The sequence below is a fragment of the Brassica napus genome, chromosome A9, assembly GCF_020379485.1.
Source record: "Brassica napus cultivar Da-Ae chromosome A9, Da-Ae, whole genome shotgun sequence".
In the NCBI taxonomy this organism is placed as follows: domain Eukaryota; kingdom Viridiplantae; phylum Streptophyta; class Magnoliopsida; order Brassicales; family Brassicaceae; genus Brassica; species Brassica napus.
This window is the reverse complement of record NC_063442.1, coordinates 2719492-2744267: the sequence shown is the minus strand read 5'-3', so window position 1 is coordinate 2744267 and position 24776 is coordinate 2719492. Positions and strand designations below refer to the sequence as shown.

General features: G+C 40.3%; 4 protein-coding genes and 1 non-coding gene across 5 annotated transcripts; 1 reads left to right on the top strand and 4 right to left on the bottom strand.

The window, feature by feature from the left end:
• Nucleotides 1–9298: 9298 nt before the first annotated feature.
• Nucleotides 9299–10226, bottom strand: LOC106365808 (uncharacterized protein At5g48480-like). The gene is made up of 2 exons (XM_013805304.3): nucleotides 9841–10226; nucleotides 9299–9742 (listed from the first exon to the last, which is right to left on the bottom strand). The coding sequence occupies exons 1-2, from the start codon at nucleotides 10101–10103 to the stop codon at nucleotides 9526–9528; spliced, it is 480 nt and encodes a 159-aa protein (XP_013660758.2). The 5' UTR covers nucleotides 10104–10226; the 3' UTR covers nucleotides 9299–9525.
• A 335-nt stretch (nucleotides 10227–10561) lies between these two features.
• On the bottom strand, nucleotides 10562–12713 carry LOC106365809 (protein PEP-RELATED DEVELOPMENT ARRESTED 1, chloroplastic-like). Its single transcript, XM_048739333.1, has 9 exons — nucleotides 12323–12713; nucleotides 12012–12167; nucleotides 11867–11935; nucleotides 11614–11784; nucleotides 11397–11540; nucleotides 11160–11318; nucleotides 10983–11048; nucleotides 10827–10886; nucleotides 10562–10729 (listed from the first exon to the last, which is right to left on the bottom strand). Exons 1-9 carry the CDS (start codon nucleotides 12641–12643, stop codon nucleotides 10685–10687), a joined length of 1191 nt encoding a protein of 396 aa, XP_048595290.1. The 5' UTR covers nucleotides 12644–12713; the 3' UTR covers nucleotides 10562–10684.
• Nucleotides 12714–12761: 48 nt separating this feature from the next.
• On the bottom strand, nucleotides 12762–12833 carry TRNAK-UUU. The gene has a single exon. It is a non-coding gene; the product is annotated as a tRNA-Lys (tRNA).
• A 6146-nt stretch (nucleotides 12834–18979) lies between these two features.
• LOC106365810 (fimbrin-2) lies at nucleotides 18980–22874 on the top strand. Its single transcript, XM_013805306.3, has 14 exons — nucleotides 18980–19244; nucleotides 19358–19531; nucleotides 20097–20338; nucleotides 20422–20593; nucleotides 20678–20716; nucleotides 20805–20873; nucleotides 20965–21081; nucleotides 21184–21395; nucleotides 21482–21628; nucleotides 21699–21898; nucleotides 21978–22135; nucleotides 22217–22313; nucleotides 22394–22485; nucleotides 22575–22874. Exons 1-14 carry the CDS (start codon nucleotides 19158–19160, stop codon nucleotides 22725–22727), a joined length of 1959 nt encoding a protein of 652 aa, XP_013660760.2. The 5' UTR covers nucleotides 18980–19157; the 3' UTR covers nucleotides 22728–22874.
• Nucleotides 22875–22933: 59 nt separating this feature from the next.
• Nucleotides 22934–23829, bottom strand: BNAA09G03030D. Its single transcript, XM_013805307.3, has one exon. The coding sequence runs from the start codon at nucleotides 23812–23814 to the stop codon at nucleotides 23161–23163; it is 654 nt and encodes a 217-aa protein (XP_013660761.2). The 5' UTR covers nucleotides 23815–23829; the 3' UTR covers nucleotides 22934–23160.
• Between the last annotated feature and the right edge of the window lie 947 nt (nucleotides 23830–24776).

Sequence of the window (24776 nt, the reverse complement as noted above, 5' to 3'; positions counted from 1 at the left end):
CCAAGGATGCTGAGAAATTAGGTGAGGGGGTTGCCATCAACATAGATGATGAAGTGGTGATTGTTGATGAGAAGATCAATGACGAGATTTTGGAGAAGATAGTGGAAGCCAAAGGTAAAGGAAAGGTTGGAGAGGAGAAGAAGACAGTAAAGGATGGTGAAGTTGTTACTCCAGCAAGTGAAAGTTCTTTTGTTCCTCCTCCCTATGAACCCAAACTTCCATTCCCTGGTAGATTCAAGAAGCAGCTGCTAGAGAAATACAAAGCTCTGTTTGAGAAGCAAATGAGTGAAGCTCAGGTTGCAATGCCCATCATCGATGCTTTCATGTTGATTCCTCAATACAACAATTTCCTGAAAGATGTTGTAGCTGCAAAGAAGAAGGAGATGGAAAGCATGATGAATCTTACCCATGAGTGCAATGCCATCATCCAGAGGCTTGATGTTCCAGAGAAATTAGAGGATCCAGGAAGCTTCATACTACCTTGTGCTCTTGGACCTATGGTATTTGAGAAAAGTCTCTGCGATTTGGGAGCTAGTGTCAGCTTGATGCCTTTGTCTGTTGCAAAGAAGCTTGGATTCACTCAGTACAAGAAGTGTAGACTCTCTCTGGTGTTAGCTGATCGTTCAGTGAAGTACCCTGTGGGCATCTTAGAGGACCTCCCTGTGAAGATTGGAAGGTATGAGATACCTACAGATTTTGTGGTGCTTGAGATGGGTGAGGAGGCTCAAGATCCATTGATTCTAGGAAGGCCATTCTTAGCTACAGCAGGAGCTATTGTTAATGTGAAGGAGGGCACGATTGATCTCCATTTGGGTAAAGAGAACATCCTCCACTTTGACATCAAGAGGAAAATGAGGAAACCAACTGTGTTCGGGCAAGCCTTCTGCATTGAAGAGATGGACACTCCTGCTGATGAGCACCTTGAAGAGTTACCACCTGAGGACGACGAGGAGGGAGCATCTCCCTCTACTCATTCCCCATAGAAGGTAACCCACCACACTCCCTTGTATATACCATTTCATTTTTGCATATTAGTCTTCTTTTCGGTATCTCTCTCTACTTGACGACACAGAGACTGTGTAACTCAAGTTTGGGGGAGGTACCAAGTATTTGATCATGTTTGCTTTGATGTTGTTTCATTGAGTCATGCATTGCATACCTAAAAAAAAAAAAAAAAAAAAAAAACCAATCATTTAGTTTGCATCATTTGCATTTTTAGGAGAGTCTAGAGCATATAGGTTGCATTCACTTGCATTGGGAGCAATGATTTTGAATGCCTTGTAAAGAACACTACGTTGCACCTGAGTAGCTTTTGCACCTCTCAAAAAGACTTGTATGTTTCGAGCCTTGAAAACTCTTCCTGAAACTTGTTGATTGTTGAAACTCAGTCTTTGAAGCCAACTACAACCTTATTAGAAATGAATGAACTTAATGCTTCTTGCTTAGGGTCCCTTGTGTACTGAGTCATGGCTATACACACTGGAGTTGTCACATCTTTTATGCCAATCTTTTTGACAAACTCTAGTGGTAGACCACTCCCAAAACCTTTCCTTCCTTTTAAGCTTTCATTGTTTGATGAGTGAGGCCTTCTTCGGAAAGTCTTACATGCGCATAATGTTGAGAGTATCGGGAACGACAATGCTTGATCTTCATTTTTGCTAGATTGGACACTCTTTTGTCTAGCTATAGGTGGGAGGGTGAGTGTTGTGATCATGATTTGGGAGAAATGAAAAATAAAAAGGATAGACTCTTTGTGCTTAAGTGAATTGATTTTCTGGGATAAGTAGAGAACCTCTAGCTCTAGTTTCGAAAAGTCTTGGCCCCCAACCTAAAAAAAAAAAAAAAAAAAAAAAAAGAAGAAATCGAAAAAAAAAAAAGAAAAGAAAGAAAAGGGGGCTAGCAAAGTTGTTAGGAGCTAAGAAATGTTTTGAGGTTGTAGAAAAATCCCTTGTATATTTCAAAAAGAAAGAGTTAAAATTCTTAGGATCTATTGGTGAGAGATGTGAGTTGGGTTTGACATTTGGGAATGATTGTGTAATTGTATGTTTGGGAAAAGGGTAGAATAATGGAGATTGAGCATTGTATGCATGAGTTGGTCCCTTTCTTAGATATATTATGTGCAATGTCAAGGCTACTTGTTTTGAGAGTAAACCACCTTAAAGATCATATGTTTTGAACCTCTTGAATCACTTGAATAAAAGCCTTCCCTTACCCAACCAAATGACTTGGACCAACTGACCATTTGCAAAAATTCACCTGATGTTTTGTGCTTAATGAATGTGAGAGTTGGTTGATTTGAATGTGTGGATGCTTGATGATGAGTGTAAGAACAAAAAGAGTTAAGATAGGCCTAGAGAAGCTAGAGTGTAATAAGAGAGTGTGCTAGTTGTGTTTCTTTTGGCTATGTGCTCCCTCCTTCAACCTCTCTCCCTATGAGTTCTAGAAAGTTCACTTGTGGACAAGTAAAAGAACAAGTTTGGGGGAGTTGATATCTTGCATATTTACATTGTTTTATCCATTCATTCATAAACATTTTCATCATATAGATTAGGATTTAGACATGTTTAGGTTGCATTTTGCATACATATGTCTCTATCAGGTATTTGAGTACCACATGGAGTTTCTGGAGACATTTGGAGCTCAAAAAGGAGTGTTTACAGTGGTCATTGGGCGAGCAAGGCATGGAGCGACCAGTCCGGAGCGACACCACCAAGTCGCTCTGACTTCCCTATTGGAGCGACCTTACCAGAGCGACAGGGAGAAGTCGCTCGCGGTTTCATCACTCGGAGACGCGAGAACGAGCCCAGAGCGACCTCCCGGAGCGACACCACGAAGTCGCTCGCATCTCACACCCCTCTCGGAGCGACCTCCCAAAGCGACACCCCGAGGTCGCTCGCGTCTTTATGGAGAGACGACACGAAGCGAAGCCTGGAGCGACCTCTCAGAGCGACCTACCAAGGTCGCTCCCGATCCAGAGCGACCCGTTGGAGCGACACACCAAAGTCGCTCGCGACCCCTCGCCCGGAGACACCAAAAATCGGCCCTGGAGCGACTTCCCGGAGCGACACCTGCAAGTCGCTCCGCGTTATTTTGCTGCCGAAAATCATGATTTCTTAAGGACCTTTTTGCAATTTATTTTGGACGTTTTGCACTTGGAAAAACCTATGTTTTAAACATCTTTTGTAGCCACCAGTGGCAGATTATCTTTTATCTTTTGATATATTGAGAAATACACAAGAATCTCTTGGATTTTGATTGTTATGTTCTTGTGTTATTGTTGATTTCTTATCTATTTCTCTACATGATTAATCTGAAATCCAACATGGGTTTAAAAGGAATCATGGAGATTAGTGAGTAATCACCTTTTGAATTCATGGGTTAGGGAGATTAAGGGTGATTAGGTTAGTTCTAGGATGTTTTAGTGTAGATCATTCTTGTTCCTTGCTAGTAGAGTATTCATAATGCATCTTCTGAGTTGGCCACTCAAAAGTTGATCAATAGACATTTCCCACCCAAAAGGTGTTTGATGAAATGCCTGAGACAACTCTTGATGTTAGGAGTTTTCAAGGCTCCTAAGACAAATGTTGTAGTATAGAAGATTGTCGAACCAGTTCTGAGGGATATCAAAGCACTGAGAATGCAAGTACTCACTTAATCTAAGTGCAACCAATGATTTAGATGGGTTTTAAACTATGACTAAAACTAGAAAGCAATAACAGAATGATACTTTCTTAACTAAAGGAAAAGAGAACTCATGGGCATAGGGATTAGACCTTGGGTGATCAAGTATCGAACTAAGGATGGCAAATGATCAATCAAACTATCAACCTTAAGCCTAGACACAATTCTAAGCAAGCTCTATGTCTAGATGAATGCTCATTTGCTAACATATCTCAAACATCAAATGTCTTTGGTTGAATAATATGAAAGCAATCATTACTAACAAGTCTATTAGCTATCTTAGCATCTTTAACAACAAATGTCTTTGGCAAAGTATACTAAAAGCCTAGGAGAGTTGATGTTAGGAGTTTTCAAGGCTCCTAAGACAAATGTTGTAGTATAGAAGATTGTCGAACCAGTTCTGAGGGATATCAAAGCACTGAGAATGCAAGTACTCACTTAATCTAAGTGCAACCAATGATTTAGATGGGTTTTAAACTATGACTAAAACTAGAAAGCAATAACAGAATGATACTTTCTTAACTAAAGGAAAAGAGAACTCATGGGCATAGGGATTAGACCTTGGGTGATCAAGTATCGAACTAAGGATGGCAAATGATCAATCAAACTATCAACCTTAAGCCTAGACACAATTCTAAGCAAGCTCTATGTCTAGATGAATGCTCATTTGCTAACATATCTCAAACATCAAATGTCTTTGGTTGAATAATATGAAAGCAATCATTACTAACAAGTCTATTAGCTATCTTAGCATCTTTAACAACAAATGTCTTTGGCAAAGTATACTAAAAGCCTAGGAGAGTTGTCTCAGGCATTTCATCAAACACCTTTTGGGTGGGAAATGTCTATTGATCAACTTTTGAGTGGCCAACTCAGAAGATGCATTATGAATACTCTATTAGCAAGGAACAAGAATGATCTACACTAAAACATCCTAGAACTAACCTAATCACCCTTAATCTCCCTAACCCATGAATTCAAAAGGTGATTACTCACTAATCTCCATGATTCCTCTTAAACCCATGTTGGATTTCAGATTAATCATGTAGAGAAATAGATAAGAAATCAACAATAACACAAGAACATAACAATCAAAATCCAAGAGATTTTTATGTATTTCTCAATAGATCAAAAGATAAAAGATAATCTGCCACTGGTGGCTACAAAAGATGTTTAAAACATAGGTTTTTCCAAGTGCAAAACGTCCAAAATAAATTGCAAAAAGGTCCTTAAGAAATCATGATTTTCGGCAGCAAAATAACGCGGAGCGACTTGCAGGTGTCGCTCAGGGAAGTCGCTCCAGGGCCGATTTTTGGTGTCTCCGGGCGAGGGGTCGCGAGCGACTTTGGTGTGTCGCTCCAACGGGTCGCTCTGGATCGGGAGCGACCTTGGTAGGTCGCTCTGAGAGGTCGCTCCAGGCTTCGCTTCGTGTCGTCTCTCCATAAAGACGCGAGCGACCTCGGGGTGTCGCTTTGGGAGGTCGCTCCGAGAGGGGTGTGAGATGCGAGCGACTTCGTGGTGTCGCTCCGGGAGGTCGCTCTGGGCTCGTTCTCGCGTCTCCGAGTGATGAAACCGCGAGCGACTTCTCCCTGTCGCTCTGGTAAGGTCGCTCCAATAGGGAAGTCAGAGCGACTTGGTGGTGTCGCTCCGGACTGGTCGCTCCATGCCTTGCTCGCCCAATGACCACTCTAAACACTCCTTTTTGAGCTCCAAATGTCTCCAGAAACTCCATGTGGTACTCAAATACCTGATAGAGACATATGTATGCAAAATGCAACCTAAACATGTCTAAATCCTAATCTATATGATGAAAATGTTTATGAATGAATGGATAAAACAATGTAAATATGCAAGATATCACTTGCTTCGCCAATAGAGCTTTGTTGAAACTATAGAGGTCACGAAATCCCATCCCCCCTTCTTTTTTTGGCAAGCACAATCGTTTCCAAGATATCCAAGAAATCTTCCTTCTCTCATCTCCTGTTCCCCACCAAAACTCAGAGAGAATGGAGTTTATCTCATCACATATTGTCTTTGGGACTAGAAAACAGCTCATAGGATATACCGGTTTTGCTTGAAGAACCGATTTTATTAAGACCTCTTTACCTGCCTGCGATAAATTCTGATTATACCACTGAGAAGTAGCCTTTCTGATTTGTTCGACAATTCCTTTGAAATCTTGAACTTTACTCTGACCAAACTGCTCTGGGAGACCAAGATATTTACCTCCACCTCCTGTTCGAAAAATCTTCAATATATTATGAATCCTATTCTTCACTTGTTGATCAACCCGCTTTCCAAAGATGACTGAAGATTTCTCTAAATTAACTTTCTGTCCCGAAGTCTTCTCATACATATCTAATATGTCCGCCATACATAAAGCATTATCCTCATTAGCACGGCAAAAGAAGAGAGAGTCATCAGCGAATAATAAGTGAGAGACCTTAGGGCAATGTCTAGAAATTTTCATCCCCTGAAATCGATTAGTTATCTGAGCTTGATCAATCATTTGGCTTAAGGCTTCAGCACACAGGAGGAAAAGATATGGTGATAGAGTATCTCCTTGTCTTATCCCCCTTGAAGGTTTTATCATTCCATATGGGCAACCATTAATCAGAACCGAATAAGACACCGTAGTGATACAAGACATAATTCAAGATATGGAGATAGGATGAAATCCAAGCTTGGTCATGATGCTTTCTAAAAAACTCCACTCTACCCGATCGTACGCTTTGCTAATGTCTGTCTTGATGGCCATATATTGTTCAGAACAATCTTTCTTAGACTTCAGAGCGCTTATCAGTTCATGTGCCACTAAAATATTATCAGAAATCTGGCGACCCGGAACAAAAGCAGCTTGTGATTCAGAAATTATCACATCCAAACACCTCTGAATTCTAATACCCAAAACCTTTGATATCAATTTATACGCCACAGTACAGAGACTTATCGGACGGTACTCTCCCATATCTGCAGCCTCTGGAAACTTTGGAAGTAGTACTATATTTGTGTGGTTAATCCCATTATCCATGATACCACTCTCAAAGAATCTTCGAACCATGTTACAAACATCTGGACCGATTGTATCCCAAAATTGTTTATAAAAAGCAGCCGTGAAGCCATCTGGGCCAGGTGCTCTGTCTGCTCCAATGAGATCCAAAGCGTCTTTTATTTCTCTATCTGTGACTGGGGCAATGAGTTGAGCGTTCATCTCCATCGTGATCTTTGGTTGAATATTAGGTAAGCATTCGTCTAATGGTATTGTTGGAGTAGAAGAAAACATGCTTTCAAAATAATCTTCAGCAACCTTTGCTATAGTTTCCTCTTGTATATGGAAGACTCCATTCTTATCTCTCAATTTAGAGATTTTATTTTTACTTTTCTTCACTTTAGAAACACCATGGTAAAATGGAGTGTTACGATCCCCTAACTTCAGCCACCGATTCCTGCTTTTCAGCTTCCAAAACTCTTCTTCATCTCTGTATGCTTTATTTAAGTTCACTCGTAGCTCTTGGATTACTTCAAGTTGAACTGAACTATCTCGGAGAGCTTGATCTATTTGCCCTCTGATCACACTTATACGAATTGCAGAATTCGTTTGGTGTCTTCTCTTCCAGTTAACAATCTGATTCCGACAATGGCCCAGTTTCTGATTCCAACCTCTGATGAATTCTGTCTGATCCCAAGCTCCAGAAACTGTCTCCACAAAACTCTGATCTTCGAATAATCTTTTATCATAGCAAAAGAGTCCTTTCCTTCGTTGATATTTGTAATCAATTGACACAATCATGGGTCTATGATCCGATTCTGCAATCTCCAAATATTCAGTACTAGAATTTGGAAATTTATTCATCCATGAGGGGTTTACCATCACTCTATCCAAGCAGCATTCAATGATATCATTTCTTCGACGACCAACCCAACTGAACTGATTACCAGTATGTTTGAGATCCTTCATGTCACAAATCTGTAGCATCGTATTAAAATTCTGAAAACTCGACATTGATCTTGTCCTTCCCCCTATCTTCTCCTCTGGTTTTGTTATCTCATTACAATCACCACACAACATCCAAGGCCCCACACGGGTAGTGGCTATTCTTTGAAGTCTTTCCCACAGAAGATGTCTATATTTCGGTTGGGGGTGCCCATATACACAAGACAAATAGAACTGAAAACATTGATATTCAACATGAAGGTCTACAAGTCTTTCATCACTGGAAATGCAAGAAACAGAAACATATGACTTCCAAAATACAGCTAAACCACCACTATAACCAATCGGTGGAACTAATATCATATGATCAAAACCAAGATCCACCCCAATATCTCTAACAACATCGTTAGCTTGCTTGGTTTCAATCAGGAACAACAAGTCTGGGTGATACAAACGTTGCATCTCCTTTAGACGTCGAACTGTCAAGCGTTGTCCCAGCCCTCGACAGTTCCACACCTCGACTCTCATGGTTCATCTGGTGGAACCGGGTCCACCGCGCCTCTGTCGATCTGGGGATTGTTGTCATGAGCTTGATCCTGACCATAATCTTCCTGAAGCTTTCGCAGAGCATTAAACTCATGAGACATCTTCATCCTTCCAACAGGAAACTTATCAACCATCTCAGATTCCATCCTTGGACGTTTACCCAGAGAAGATATCTCCTTTGAAACACCCTGATCATCCGCATGCTGCATCGCGGCATGGATATGCTCCATCTCATGATCGAAGTCCTCCTGGAGGAACGATCCATACTGAGAATTTATATGCTCATTATAATTTTCTTCTTATTGAGAATTTATAACTTTTTGACAACGTGTGATTAATGCTGTGAATTTTTCTATTTGCAGTAAAATGATAGGAAATTACTAGCGGACTACACATTGCTTAACGGATAGTAATGGTGGTGATGACTACTTTAGCCGAGAAAGTAAGTAGCGATTGACCTGTGGCAAGACCTAAGCCGAGTTAAATGAGTGCAAACCAGTGGTAACCAACTAAAGGCTACTGATAGCACAACAAGCCCATGCCCATCGCAGCTCTGCTGCAACGCCCTACAACAAGCTGACTACATTTGTCTTTGTGACGTCAAGAACTCTCTCCATGGCTCGGTTCTTTCGGTATTGAAACCAACTCGCTGTTGGACTCCTCAGCAAATGTAGCCCTGGCAAGCTCCCCAACTTCTTAAGCACCTTCAACTTTTTTCTCGTCTAAAATCGTATGTTAGTGTTTCTTTAATTAATGATCAACAATAATGAATTTTTGGCGTGTTGATATCAACGTAAAGTTTCTGTCCAATGGCGTCTACGGGGTTAATCACAAAAAAGTAGTCAAAAAGCAAAGATAACCAAATTGAAAACTTCACAAGGCCCAAAGCCACATTCAAAGATTTGTGTGGACAGGAGAAGGACCACATCATGACAATTTCCAACATGTAAATAGATAACCCAAAAAGAACAATTTGCACAGAGTTTTCAACACACTGACACCAAACGAAGATTAATTACTTAATAATCATAATCAACAATTCTTCCCTTATTCTTATATATCTTCTTATCTAATCGTCGTATCCAACCGTTCATTTTAAAATTAGAATACACATCAACTGAGATACAAATCAAACGATGATGGAAAATAGTTAAGCCACTAATAAGCATAATCAACAAAACATTAACATCCGATATTTTTGTTATTTCTTTCACCAAGTTTATGTCAAAAGGTGGTGAAGAACAAAAGTCATTAGCCTAATCAATCCGGTTTACTCATACCGGAGATTCCACAAAAGACAAACTAATAAAAGCAGCATAGGATAATAATATTAAAAAGTTTTTTCAGAAACCGACGGTTGACAGTTAGACCTCTTTGTTTCCTTCCTCCTCACTCTTCTTCGCCGGAGCAACAAAGATCCACGTGAACCCGAACGGATCCGTCACTTTCCCCTTGACTCCACCTTCACCTTCACCTCCAACCTCCTCCTCCACCTTGACAGCTCCTGCCGCAACGGCCTTCGCAACCGCAGCTTCCACGTCATCAGTCTCGAGGATCGCAGGCATAGTCCCCGTCTTCGCACTGTTCAGCGTTACAAAAATAAACACAATCTATTATTATGCTCAGATCTGAAACGAAACGAGCAAAGCATGTAGATCCAGAGGGAGGAGAGAGCTTACTCAGAGACGTCAGAAACAACGACGGTGGTTCCGGCGAGCTCGAGCTCGGAAGAGACGAGGTGAGGGAGCTCTTGGTCAGCCTTACGCTTGGGGTAGAGAGAGCGTCCAGTCTCCACGGCACCAAACACCGCCTTGTAGAAAGCAACAGCGTCACCGACCTTGTGTGCTTCCACAATCAGCTGAGGCTTGTACGCCGTGAAGGTAACGGCCTTCTCCACCGCCGTAGTAGCACCGTTAGCAGCAGCAACGTCTTCCTGAGCCATTGTTTTAGAGAGAGAGAGATTCGTTGGATAGTGAAGAGAGAGAAGAATGCAAATGGCGTGTGAAGGAACAATCTAGAGTCTGTTTGTTAGTGTAGATATTTATTTTGTAAGCGGAGAAACGGAATCGTTTCGTTCACCTGACGAGGATTCTCTATAACAATTGCTCTCACGTCCGTAAAGCTTTTACCCTTACTTTGTCACTTATTTACGACCGCATGCCCCTAGAGGGCTATTGTTTCTCTTCCACGTGTCTACTCAATTAAACCGCCTTGGATTTTTCATTTAAAAATCAATAAACGAATACTATTTTTAATAAATGTTTATTTGGGCTGGAATCAGATACTTTACTTCAAGGCTAACTATCAATGATTCTTTTATTCTTTAACTAACTAATTAAAGTTTTCACGTTTGATGGATGTGCATAGTTAATGCATCTTGGTGATGATGTAACAAAAATGGAGATGTGCACAACATTTGTCATATCAACCAACCAAGTTACAATTATTATATAGTGAACAACATCTATGAACGGACACAACATCTACTTTCCTTGCTGGTAACAATGAAGATACTACTACTAGCTAATACGCAATTTCTTCAAGAACTTGGAGCGTCTTCTCGTGTACCTGATGAAAAACAGATATAGAAGCTTTAATGAACGCAACAAAAAGAAGAGACATTGTATGCAACATATTTGGTTGTTTTTTTTTTGAAGGAACTCACCCATTCTAGATGTTGTGCAGTGATACCGGATGCACTACCCGAGTATATGCTGCCCATTACCTATCAAGATTGAATTGAAAACATCACACAAAATGGTCAATGTTTATATTCCTATCATCTTTTTGGCAAAGCAGACCAACCGACGTTGAAACATACCTTTGTGACAGTCTCTAGAAACATTCCTGGCCTTACTGGTAACGGTTTTTTGCCTGTAAAGCTTCCCTGGATTGGGTTCAAGTAGGCCAAGTTAGAAATGAAGACTTAATCATTGGTTCAGTATCAACTCAAAGATCTTCTCTATTAACAGAAAATGTGTTAGGTGACCATACTTACCCTTCCCTTTAATCCACTTTGTCTTCTTCCTTGGGTAGAATCATCCTCTTCATTGCTAAGATCATCTGCACCTTCATCTTTCCCTTGCATTACATTCTTGATCATCTGCTGCACTGTCTTTCCTGGTTTGAGAGCTACCAATTTGGTTAAGAAATTCACCTGTACAATGATAATGCAACAAGTCAATTATTGCTCAAAACACCACATAATAGACATAATAGTTAGAGTTTCACAAACCTCTGATTCAGGCAGAGTGTTGAAACCACGGTCATTTCTCTCATCAAGTATACCACCTCCCATCATGTTCCTCGCTTCCTCTCTGATCAAAACAAGCCTCGCTAGTAGTTTCCTATCAGGAACAACTGGCCTCGTCTCCATAGTCTGCAAAAAAATTCCTCACACTTGTTCACTTTGTCCAGACACGTGATCTCGAAATACAAATGTTTATATATACCTCTAGCAAGTCATCAGCTTGATTAGCTATGTCATTCAGGTTAGCTCCGGGTAAATGAAGTTTAGTACCGTCCTTGCCTTCAAAAGCCCCACCACCTGCAGCCACCCTACGCAGCAGCTCTTGCCTACTCTCCTTTTTAGGTGTTCTACATAGTAAACCAATCACTTGGACCTAAAAATAAACAGCAAAACACTCAATGAATGACGCTAAGTGGAAAGAGTCTTGAAAGCAAAAGAAGAAACTATTTACTCACATGAGGAGGACATTTTTTAGTGAGATGAGATAAGACTGTCTCCTTGACAACCTCTAGCAAAGACTTCCTCTGAACTCAAAAAAACAAAATGTTAATTGCTTTAAGGACAATCTATTCAGAGACAAACACACAGAAAGGGTTTTACCTTGTCGTCTTGGTCTTTGTCTGCAAGTTGAATCATGTAATCAAGAGCCATCATAAACCCTGACTCCATCTCATCAACTCTTTTCCCTATAACTCCTTGTGCAGCCAATTCAACAGCAACATTCTCAGATGCTTCATTCATCTTCATGTCTTGCAGCTACACACACACAAGTGGCGCTTCACATGTCAAAAACCATTACAGAACCAATAACTAACGAGTAACAATTCTATTACAAAACCTAAACGCAGCTAAGTTGTTCGACGAAATGCCAAGCTTAAGAAAACAACACAAAATACGAAACATGAACTTACGAGGGTTATCATCTCTTCGAGAACAGAAGTTACTTGTTCGCCTCCTTTAAGGAGAGCCTCGTACTCAGACGCATCTGGCTTGTCTTCGACGTTGGTTTTACTCTGATGGGTTCCGTATCTTTCGAAGAGCTCCTCATCGGTGTATCCGCCTCCGACCTCGTAAGGGGCGCAGAATTGAACTAGCTGCTTCGGTTTCTGGGTTGGCTTCGGTCGGAACGAGCAAAAGGAGAAAGGAGATGAGGAGGTAATCGATGGAGTCAGAGACTCTCTTCTCGAAGGTGATGGGGAGGAGTGAAAACGAAGGTGAAGAGATTGTAACATAGTTTGAGGTTCTGGGTTTATGCAACGGGAAGAAAGGAGATATGATGAAGAGTGGAAGAAGACGACGAGGATAAGATAAATGTTAATTAGATAAAAATGAGAATAAAAAATATACAAACGCCGTCTGTGGGGATCGAACCCACGGCCACGGGATTAAAAGTCACGCGCTCTACCACTGAGCTAAGACGGCTTACGGAAGTTTGTTGGATTACAATTATTAATGTTGGAACCAAACAACTTTTCAAATAATAAAAGATTGGTTACTAATATACGTTTGATACACAAAATCAGGTTTCAATTATGAAAATCTTCAGAGGTGATCAGCAACCATGTGAACGAAGCATGGATGGGGTCCAAATGACATAATTGTGTTTTATCATTCTTATTAGAGGTCGAGTGATCATATTAATGATGCCATGTAAATCTTCACCTAAACGATGTTAGTTTTATTGATCAGCTCACAATATGAAAAGCCATGTATTCATTTTATAACTTGTAATCTATCTAACCCTGGTTCAAGGTAAGATATAATCGCTCATCAACCTGATTTATTTTATTTTCTTGAAGTGAGAAAGCAACAAAGCATGGCAAGGATTGCTTGATATTGGCTCAATTATTACAAAATATCTCTTTATCTCCCATTCACTATGTCTGGCACATGCTTTATTTCCTAATCTTCTTTTAGGTGTAGCTTTATAGTACACCATTGCAATCAAACAGTTTCTCCATGCCTATTTATAACATACACGTTATCTTATAACTATGGTTTTATATACAATTATTAGTAGTTGGGGTAGCATCAGACCACCTATGTCTCGCTAGATAAGTATGATCTGTTCACTTTAACTACCTAAAAGAAATACCATAACAAATGCATTTCTGGCATCCTCCAATTTGCTCAGCCACTTATATATATGTGGATTTTCTCATGAGTTGAATGCTTTTTTTTTTTTGCATTCTTTCATATGTAAAACATATTTTAAAAGAAAACTTAGATGGAGTTTTTGCAACATGTCTCTGTTGGAGTCTATTCTTAGTTGTTTCAGCTGTTTGAACTTTGCGTTTCATTATGTTATTTGCTTCAGTTGTTGTCGTTTGCTAGGTCAATGTCAGTTAGAGTCAAGTGGCTTAAGTTGGGTTAGTGGTTATAGTTGTTTCCTATTTTCTAGTTGAGTCAGTTTACGTTTCTTTGTAAGTCACTATAAAAGGCACTTGAAGTTCATTAATAAACGTGGGATTCTAGTGCAACTCTGTTCTTTACATTTGGTATCAGAGCAAAATTCAATCCCAACGAGAGAAGAAAGATGAGCGACGATAAAACACTGACGAAGATTCCTCACTTTGATGGTCACTATGATCATTGGAGTGAGTTGATGGAGAACCTTTTGAGAGCAAAGGGTTTATGGGGTTTGGTGGCCGACGGTTACAACGAGATAGCAACAGGAGTTGATGCAACCGCCGTGCAACTAAGAGATCAGGAGGATCTCAAGATGAAGGATCACCAGGTGAAGCATTTTCTGTTTCAAGCGATTGATCGCACGGTGTTTGAGCAGATTTTGGATCGTAGTACATCCAAGATCATATGGGACTCGATGAAGAAGAAATTTGGAGGCAATGAGAGAGTTAAGAGATCTCTTCTCAACACATTGAGGAGAGAGTTTGAGGTGTTGTCGATGAAGATGGATGAAACGATCGATGACTACTTTAGGAGAGTGATGGTGGTTTCGAACAAGATGAGAAGCAACGGAGAAGCAATGCCGGATTCGAAGATTGTGGAGAAGATACTTCGAACCTTGACTGACAAGTTCACTTACGTGGTGGTGTCAATAGAGGAATCCAAGGACACAGGAGACATGTCCATTGATGAACTGCAGAGCTCTTTGTCTGTTCATGAACAGAAGTTCAAAAGGACTCCTCTTGAAGAAGAAATGCAGGCTCTGAATGTTAATGTTCGAGGAAGAGGTAGAGGAAGATCCTTCAGAGGCAGAGGAAGAGGTCGTGCTTTCAACAAAGCAACAGTGGAGTGTTACAAGTGTCATAACTTGGGGCATTTTCAATATGAATGCCCAAAATGGAGCAATGAGGCACATTACGCAGAGATAGATGAAAAGGAGGAAGTTCTGCTGATGGCTTACGTGGAACTCGCTGGAGCACAGCGAAGTGATGCTTGGTTCATAGATTCGGGATGCTCTAACCACATGTGTGGAGACAAGAGCATATTCTCGGTGATGGATACGAATTTCACTCATCACGTGAAGCTTGGAAACAATCACAAGCTGAATGTTGTTGGTAAAGGTGTAGTGAAATTTGTACTCAAGGGAGTAAGCTATGCTGTAAGTGATGTGTACTATGTTCCTGAGTTAAGGAACAATCTTCTGAGTGTTGGCCAGTTACAAGAAAAGGGGTTGGATGTGCTGTTCAAAGCTGGAGAGCAGAAGACGTGCAGCATCTTTCATCCAACAAGAGGGAAGATAGCTGAGTCCATCATGAGCACAAACCGGATGTATGTGTTGATTGCTGAAACATGTGGAGACAAGGAAGAACAATGCTTGCAGATCGATGCCTCAAACCAAACAGAACTGTGGCATCACCGCTATGGTCATCTGAGCTACACGGGTTTGCTCACTCTGCATAACAAGGAGATGGTCAGGGGCTTGCCGGAGATTCAACAAGTGAAAGCTACATGTGAAACATGTGTAAAAGGAAAGCAACATCGCATACCTTTTCCCAAGCAAAGCGCATGGAGAGCTACCGAGAAACTGCAGCTCATTCACTCAGACTTGTGCGGTCCAATCACTCCCTCATCAAACAGCCAGAAGAGGTACCTAATCAGTTTCATTGATGACTTCTCTAGAAAGACTTGGATCTACTTTGCCGCAGAGAAGTCAGAAGCCTTTCATCACTTCAAGATGTTCAAAGCATTTGTTGAAAAACAAACTGGTATGTTCATCAAATGTCTAAGAACAGATAGGGGAGGGGAATACAATTCTGGAGAGTTCAAGGAGTTCTGTGAAAAGCATGGCATCAAGAGGCAGTTGACTACTGGGTACACTCCACAGCAGAATGGAGTAGCTGAGAGAAAAAATCGAACCATCATGAATATGGTGAGGACGGTTCTGCGAGAGAAAGAGATACCCAGATCATTCTGGCCTGAAGCTGTGCAATGGGCAAATCATGTTCTTAACCGGTCACCTACCGTTGCTGTGAAGGACAAAACACCAGAGGAGGCATGGGCTGACAAGAAGCCATCAGTAGAGCATTTCAAAATCTTTGGATGTGTGGGACATGTTCACATCTCAGACGTCAAGCGAACCAAACTTGATGACAAAAGTGTGAAATGCGTCTTGCTTGGCTACAGCAGTGAATCTAAAGCCTTCAAGATGTATGATCCAGAAGAGAAAAGAATTCACATCAGCCGAGATGTGATATTTGAAGAAGAGAAGAAGTGGCCTTGGAATAAACATCAGTCAGTTACAGAGGATATCGAGCTTGAATGGGAAAACAATCAGAATGGGGAAATGAATGAAGAAGGTGATGAAAATGATACAGAAGGTGAAGAAGGTGATGCAGATGCTGAACACGCAGAAGAAGAAAATGTTGCAGATCAAGCTCAAGATCAAGCAACTCAGACTGCAGTTCAGACTCAACATCAAGCTGGAGAGACTAGAACTCGGAGACCACCAATATGGGCCGCTGATTACACTTCTGGAGAGGAACTATCAGATTCAGAGATCAACATGGCAAAGATTGACTTGAGCGAGTATCTGGCGTTGATGATCATCTCAGACCCAACAACCTTTCAAGAGGCTGCCAAACATCAAAAGTGGAGAGAGGCGATGGATGCAGAAATGAGCTCTATTGAGAAAAATCTGACATGGACTCTCGTCTCTCTACCTGATGGAGCTAAAGCAATAGGAGTTAAGTGGATTTACAAGACTAAACTCAATGAGCTGGGAGAGGTGGATAAGTTCAAAGCAAGGTTAGTGGTGAAAGGTTATGCACAGGAATATGGAGTGGATTACACGGAAGTTTTTGCTCCAGTAGCTCGAATGGACACTGTGAGGATGATTCTTGCTGTCGCTGCACACAGAGGATGGGGAGTTTATCAGTTAGATGTCAAGTCTGCATTCTTACATGGAAAGCTAGAAGAGGATGTATATGTGGAACAACCTCAGGGATATGAAGTCTCAAAAGAGGAAGGGATGGTCTATAAGCTGCACAAAGCTCTCTATGGACTAAAACAAGCACCACGAGCTTGGTTTAGCCGCATAGAGGCTTATTTCATCAAGGAGGGGTTCACCAACAGTCCAAACGAGCAGACATTGTTCATCAAGAGGGTTGGAGGTAACATTCTGATTGTGAGTGTTTATGTTGATGATCTGTTGTTCACGGGAAACAATGATGAGTTGCTGGAGGAGTTTAAGAGTTCCATGAAAAGTGAGTTTGACATGACAGATTTAGGGAAGATGAGGTATTTTCTTGGCATAGAAGTGATACAGAAACCAGAGGAAGGAATTTTCATTTGCCAAAGAAAGTATGCTGCTGAAGTGATCGACAGGTTTGGGATGCAACATCACAATCCAGTCTGCAATCCTATTGTTCCAGGACAAAAGATTGGACGAGATGAAGCCGGTGAGAAGGTTGATCCAACGCTGTACAAACAAATGGTGGGAAGTCTTATGTATCTCACCGCATCACGGCCTGATCTAATGTTTGTGGTATGTCTACTCAGTCGCTTTATGGCTTCTCCAACTCAGTTGCACCTTGGTGTGGCAAAGAGGGTTCTGCGATATCTCAAAGGAACGTTGGAGTGTGGCATTTGGTACAGACGTGGGGCAATGAGTGACTTGGTAGCATACACAGACAGTGACTATGCCGGCGACATTGATGACAGCAAGAGTACATCGGGTTATGTGTTCTTGATGAGTGGAGGAGCTGTGGCTTGGTCGTCACGCAAACAACCTATTGTGACACTTTCCACCACGGAAGCAGAATATGTTGCGGCTGTAGGGTGTGCATGTCAAGCTATCTGGATGAGGAGGATACTAAAGGAAATCAGTCATGTACAAGCCAAAGAAATGGTGGTGCTCTGTGACAATACTTCAACGATCAAGCTGTCCAAGAATGCAGTGATGCATGGGAGGTCCAAACACATAAGGGTACGTTATCATTTTCTCAGGGACTTAACCAAGCAAGGAGTGATCGAGCTGGCCTACTGCAACACAGAGATGCAGCTTGCAGACATGATGACAAAACCATTGAAGCTGGTTTCCTTTCAAAAGGCCAGAGCTGCGTTTGGGATGATTACGTTGAATGAACTGAATCTCTCAGAGAGTTAAGTTCAAGGGAGGGTTTGTTGGAGTCTATTCTTAGTTGTTTCAGCTGTTTGAACTTTGCGTTTCATTATGTTATTTGCTTCAGTTGTTGTCGTTTGCTAGGTCAATGTCAGTTAGAGTCAAGTGGCTTAAGTTGGGTTAGTGGTTATAGTTGTTTCCTATTTTCTAGTTGAGTCAGTTTACGTTTCTTTGTAAGTCACTATAAAAGGCACTTGAAGTTCATTAATAAACGTGGGATTCTAGTGCAACTCTGTTCTTTACAGTCTCATATAAAAAATGTAATTAATTGTCATAAATAACTAGAAAACTTGAGTAGAAAATGATATTTACTTTGATTCAGCTAATAACAAAATAATTAAAATTTGTTTGGGAAATAAATATAGTGTGGTTTTAATAGTAACAAAACATATAGATACATGTATATGTATACATATTTTATTATTATTACTATTAACCATGGTGCATCGAAACTTATGTTATATTTTGTTAATTACAATTATTGAAGAGTAAACTTATTTGTTTTCGGTATGCGAAAAGAAAAAAGTGTTATTTGGTCTAACTTTTTTATTATTATTTAATTTAATTTATAATTTCTTCTTACTTTCTCTATTTTCAATTGCTTTCAGTTATTTTAACAATTACCAATCACAGCTAAAATGATTTCTTTTTGAATTCCTAACAGTACCACAAAAAATATTAAAGTCAAATAAGTTTGAATTTAGTGAACTGGTTTGAATCCACCCACCTTTGGGGTGAATAACAACTTACTCGAAACGACCGTTACATTTGGCTCCAACTAGTAATCAGGCATCACTCTCGCAATCCCGTTTCTACCCTCACGAGAGTCACGAGGAATAGCCGGTTGGAAGGTCTACAATCGCCAATTCACTAAAATCTCAGACGACAAAATGGGCCCCACACACGCAAGTGAGATGGGCCCCTCACAGGTCACAGTTTCTCGCCCTCACAAATAAAAAGGCGATAGTGAAATTTTTTAAAAAAAACGCAAAAAGCTCAAAAGGGCAGTTTCGTCATAATTTTGAATTTCTTTTTTTTCTCTCCCCTTCCCACTGCCAGCTCTGCTTTAGCTTCTCTACTTCTTCTTCTTCTGCGTTTCATTAGTCACAGAGACGGAGGATAGAAGAAAAATCAAGTTTAGCTCGAGAAAGTATATAAAAATGTCAGGCTTCGTCGGGATCCTTGTATCGGATCCATGGCTACACAACCAATTCACGCAAGTGGAGCTCCGGAGTTTGAAATCTCACGTGCGTGTCTCCCGTTCCGATCCACTGGATCATCATCATCATTAAAACTCCATGCGAGTCTTTTGATTTTCTCATTGATTTTGTCGATCTGATTCTAATCGATTCTGTAACAGTTCACGAGCATGAGGAGGGAGAGCGGGAAGCTTACGGTGTCGGACCTCGCGCCAAGGATGGGGAGATCAAAGGTGGTTGGAGATCAGAACCTCACCACTGAAGAAAGAGCGGCTCTGATCCAAAGCTTCCATCCGAACCTCAGCGATGAAGTCGATTTCGAGTTTTACTTGAGGGTCAGTATCACAGATCTTTTTGTGTTGGAAGATTTCTACATGTTCAAGAAATCGTTAGGTGATAACTAGGAGAGTATTAGCGGATGCCTAGGTGTTGTTTAGACCGATTTTTTATTAGAAAAATCATTATAAAAAATTGCTTCGTCTATAACTGATTCGCTGCATAAACTTGCAGTTTTATCTTAAATTTATACTGATGTCAATGTTCTCAAAATCGCTAGTCGATAACTAGGAGAATATTAGCGGACGGCTAGGTGTTGCTTTGACCAATCTTTATTAGACAAATCATTTTTAAAAATTGTTTCACCTATTTGCTGCATAAACTTGCAGATTTATCTTAAATTCGTACTGATGTCAAATGTTCTTAAAATCGTTAGGCGATAATTAGGAGAATATTAGCGGATGCCTAGGTGTTGCTTAGACCAATTTTTATTAGAAAAATCATTTTTAAAATCGCTAGTCGATAACTAGGAGAGTATCAGCGGACGCCTAGGCGTTGCTTAGACCGATCTTTATTAAAAAAAAATAGTTTCGTTTATAACCGATTTGCCGCCTAAACTTGCAGATTTATCTTAAACTTCAAGCGCATGTGAACGCCATAATCGGAAGCGGCGCCAAGAACTCGTCTGCGTTTCTCAAGGCAGCTACAACCACTTTGTTGCATACCATCAGCGACTCTGAGAAGTCCTCTTACGTCGCTCACATCAATAACTACCTCTCCGGAGATGAGTTCCTAAACAAGTACCTCCCTATCAACCCTTCCTCCAACGATCTATTCGAAGTGGTGAAAGATGGTGTTTTACTTTGGTAAGGCTTCCCTCCTTACTTACTCAGAACATACGTTTCACGGATGTTTTCTTGATTCTCTTGATTGTAAATGTTTTATCCAGTAAACTTATTAATGTGGCGGTTCCTGGGACGATTGATGAAAGAGCTATCAACACTAAGAGTATGCTTAACCCATGGGAGAGAAACGAAAACCATACGCTTTGTCTTAACTCTGCCAAGGCCATTGGGTGTACTGTGGTTAATATAGGAACTCAAGATATCATTGAAGGAAGGGTATGTGTCTCAGTACCTATCAGAATCCTTCACATTTTTCTGTAATGGTTATGACTTAAACGCTTTTGTTTATCTCTGTTTCAGCGTCATCTTGTGCTAGGTGTGATTTCTCAAATCATCAAGGTGAGGCTCTAGTGCTGTGCTACTACTATTTATTTACTTTTTGATAGGACCATGTGTGATTAATCTTTGTTGTGACTGTCCTGTCTAGATACAATTGCTAGCTGATCTAAACTTGAAGAAAACTCCACAGCTGGTGGAGTTGGTTGATGATAGCAAGGTAACTACTAAGTACTACTCATTGTCCTGTTGTCTAAACAAACATTTTCTTTATAAATAATGACTTTGTTCCAATTTTTTGGTATCAACAGGATGTGGAAGAGTTGATGAGTTTACCACCTGATAAGATCTTACTGAGATGGATGAACTTTCAGTTAAGAAAAACTGAATATAAGAAAACTGTCACAAACTTCTCCTCTGATGTAAAGGTATCCAATAATATCAAGTTATATAAGTTCCTCAATTAGTAAGTGCTCTACAGAATCTTTTATAGTAAGATGCACATGGCTTATGATATGGTTTTTCTGCAGGATGCTGAAGCTTACACTAATCTATTAAACGTCCTAGCACCAGAGCACAAGAGTCCTTCAAAGTTAGCAGCCAAAAACCCATTTGAGAGAGCAAAAAATATTCTCGAACATGCAGACAGAATGGGGTGCAGGAGATACTTGACCGCTAAGGATATTGTTGAAGGTTCCCCGAATCTTAATCTTGCTTTTGTAGCACATATCTTCCAGCACAGGTGAAAAAACCACTTAGTTAAATTCATAGAGAACCTTTTAGAATATCCACTCTTCTGTGAAGGTTTAACAAATGAGAAACATGCAGGAACGGGCTTTCAACCAAAACAAAACAGATATCTTTTCTGGCCGATGACACTCAAATATCAAGAGAAGAAAAAGCCTTCCGGTTTTGGATAAACAGCTTTGATAGTTCTATGTACATAAACAACGTCTTTGAAGATCTAAGAGATGGGTTAGTATGCAAAATGTTAAATATAGCGTGGAATGTATAGTTAACACTGAGTTCTGGTTTGTGGCAACAGGTGGATACTGTTGCAGACACTCGAAAAGGTGTCACCAGGAATTGTTAACTGGAAAATAGCAAGCAAGCCTCCGATCAAATTGCCATTCAAGAAAGTAGAAAACTGTAATCAGGTTGTGAAACTAGGGAAGCAGCTCAAGTTCTCTTTGGTTAACATCGCTGGTAACGACATTGTTCAAGGAAACAAGAAGCTCATACTAGGTACATTTCCCCAATCACTATGATTGTGTTTTATGAATGGTGAACATTAATTAAAAAAGAAAAAAAAAAACTCTTCCAGCATACTTATGGCAATTGATGAGATACAACATCCTGCAACTCCTTAAGAACTTGAGATCACATTCCAACGGCAAAGAAATAACGGACGTTGATATATTGGAGTGGGCTAATGCTAAAGTGAGAAAGAACGGAAGTCAAACCCGTATGTTCAGTTTCAGGGTAAGTAATAAGGCAACCATTGTGAGATATTTTACACAGAACCGACCTGTGTTAGTGACAAATGATGACTGAATATGACAGGACAAGAGCTTGTCCGATGGGATATTCTTCCTGGAGCTGTTGAGTTCTGTGCAGCCAAGAGCCGTGAACTGGAGTCTTGTTACAAACGGAGTAACTGGTAATTAACTGTTAATGTTCATATGTTTATATGTGTTTGGAGTATACTTAGTTTTAATATGGACACTTGCTAATACACAGATGAAGAGAAGAAGATGAATGCCACTTACGTGATTAGTATAGCCAGGAAGATGGGTTGCTCCATATTTTTACTCCCAGAAGACATAACTGAGGTACTTTGATGCGCCTCTCTCTTTTATTCCATTAATAATATAATCACTCAAACAATATCAAGAGATCTTATCTATATAATGTATAACAGGTGAATCAGAAGATGATTCTGACGTTGACGGCGAGTATAATGCACTGGACTCTCAAAGAACCTCTTCATCTTATTAAGCCTACCGGATCACCCGATAGCCACAATGGAAGTAGTCTACTCGACGATTCTACCTCGGATTCTTCACTAGAATAATAATAACTTGTGTTTTGTTCCATGGTGAAATTATATATTCCAAAAAAATTCTATATATGATGATTGTTTCTATGGGTGAAGAAAAACAATATTGGAATTATATAAGTATTTGATACCTCGTTGAATGTATATTTTTCTATATGTTCATTCACACAAAACAGTGTTCACATTCACATTCAACCATTGAAGTACACTAGGGAAGCAAATGCATTGCACACTGTAAATAATCTTATTGGGATAAAGGAATATATATCATACAATAGATTATGTATTATGTTACAAAGGAGAAAGAGAGATGCATGACAAAGTATAAAACATAAAAACAAAAAAAATTCAAAAAAAAACATTTCAGGTTGGACCATCTCAAACAAAACTCTCCAACACCTTCCAACTTACAGACATGGCAAGTTCCACAAATCTATTACATAACCTATTACAATGCCGACAAGAGATTCAAACTCGGTAAAACCAAAGTCCATACCTTCTCAACAACAGCGACACAATCTCTCGGAGTCTCGAACAGAGACATGGGATATCGCTTGCGAACAACTCCGACATCGAAGTATATAACGCCGGAGCTTGGTATGTCCACACGGATCCCTTTGACCGGAAACCACAGGAAGAGATCCTGCGCCGATACACCCGTCAAACCTCCGATGCTTCCGTAGCCTATCGTTCCCGTGATGTTGGCTTCGTAATGTATCTCGCTCTCGTACTTGGCCTTGCAGGATTGGTTTAAGAAAACAGAGAAATGTCCTGTCTCCACGTCGACGTTGAACTCCTTTACGCCCTTTGGTAATAGCCCCATCGGTAAGGCGTGTGCTCGAAGGACGTCGTATATCGAATCGTTCTCTGCGAAAACAGGGATCGAGATCGTGACGGTGGTGATGAGAAGAAGAAGAAGAAGCTGGAGAACACTGTGCATCGCTTTAAACGGTGGAGAGAAGAAGAAGACACTGATGACAAGCTTGAAACGGAGTAGATCAGAATTATTTTGAAGGCGGAGGTGTGATCGCCTGCTTCTGTGTTCTCCTTGAAAACGAATCATCCAATGAGATTGCACCACGTGTATTAGGAGACTGTACATTTATGAGATCTGTCTGGTCTGAAGGATGATTGGGCCTGGACGCTTGAAATTAAATGGACCGTGTCACATGGGAAGTGTGAGTTATAGGAATACAATACGCTCGTAAACTGCGCGTGGGAAACAAGCGCGACGTCCCTAATGCTTTGTTTTTAGACTACCTACTCCTGAAGGCGCGTGATTGCAACTGCTCCGAGAGAGGGGAGAAAGCTTATTCTGACAAATGGTTGGATCCAAACAACGATACTCTCTAATCTTTCACCTGCGTGCGTCTCTGGAAAAGATTGTCCTGTCTCGAAGTAGTTATATAAAACCTGTACTTGGCAGCTGGCCATGAATGAAGGAGGTGTACTTTTTCAATGGCAGGACTCATTCTAATGTTCTAAAACCTTTCTCAAGAACTCGATAGTGATTACTGGTTTCTTGAAATCGTTTAGACTCTAGGACGAGCGGAAATGGTATAGGACATGGTGTTAGGGAGACCATGGGGTTAAAGAAAGTTGTTGCTGAGGAGTAGAAGCAGTTAAGTTTAGTTACCAAGGGATTGAGATTGAATCCTCTTGAGCATCGTTGTTGCTCTGCATGGATTCTCAAAGGAAATGATCTAAATGTCTTGCAGATTCGTCTCAATAAGGCTTTGTCTATGATCTTATAATCATGATATATATAAAAAAATCATGATGTAAAGTTGCTTCTATAACTTTAAAAGAGTTCACTAGAGCCAGAGCTGCGACTACCATTTTAGATGTCCTAAACAAATAATAATATTGCCGATTTTTATCCACAATTTCAAATGTAATTTTAAAAACAAATATACAATTCATTTCTACACAATAATTACTAATGATTCATTTATTCGATTTATATAAAATAACACAGTATAATTCTCAAATCAATTAAAATTTGCTTAAATTTAATTGCCAAAAAGTAGACAAAAGTATTTAAGAAAATAAAATATAACAAGT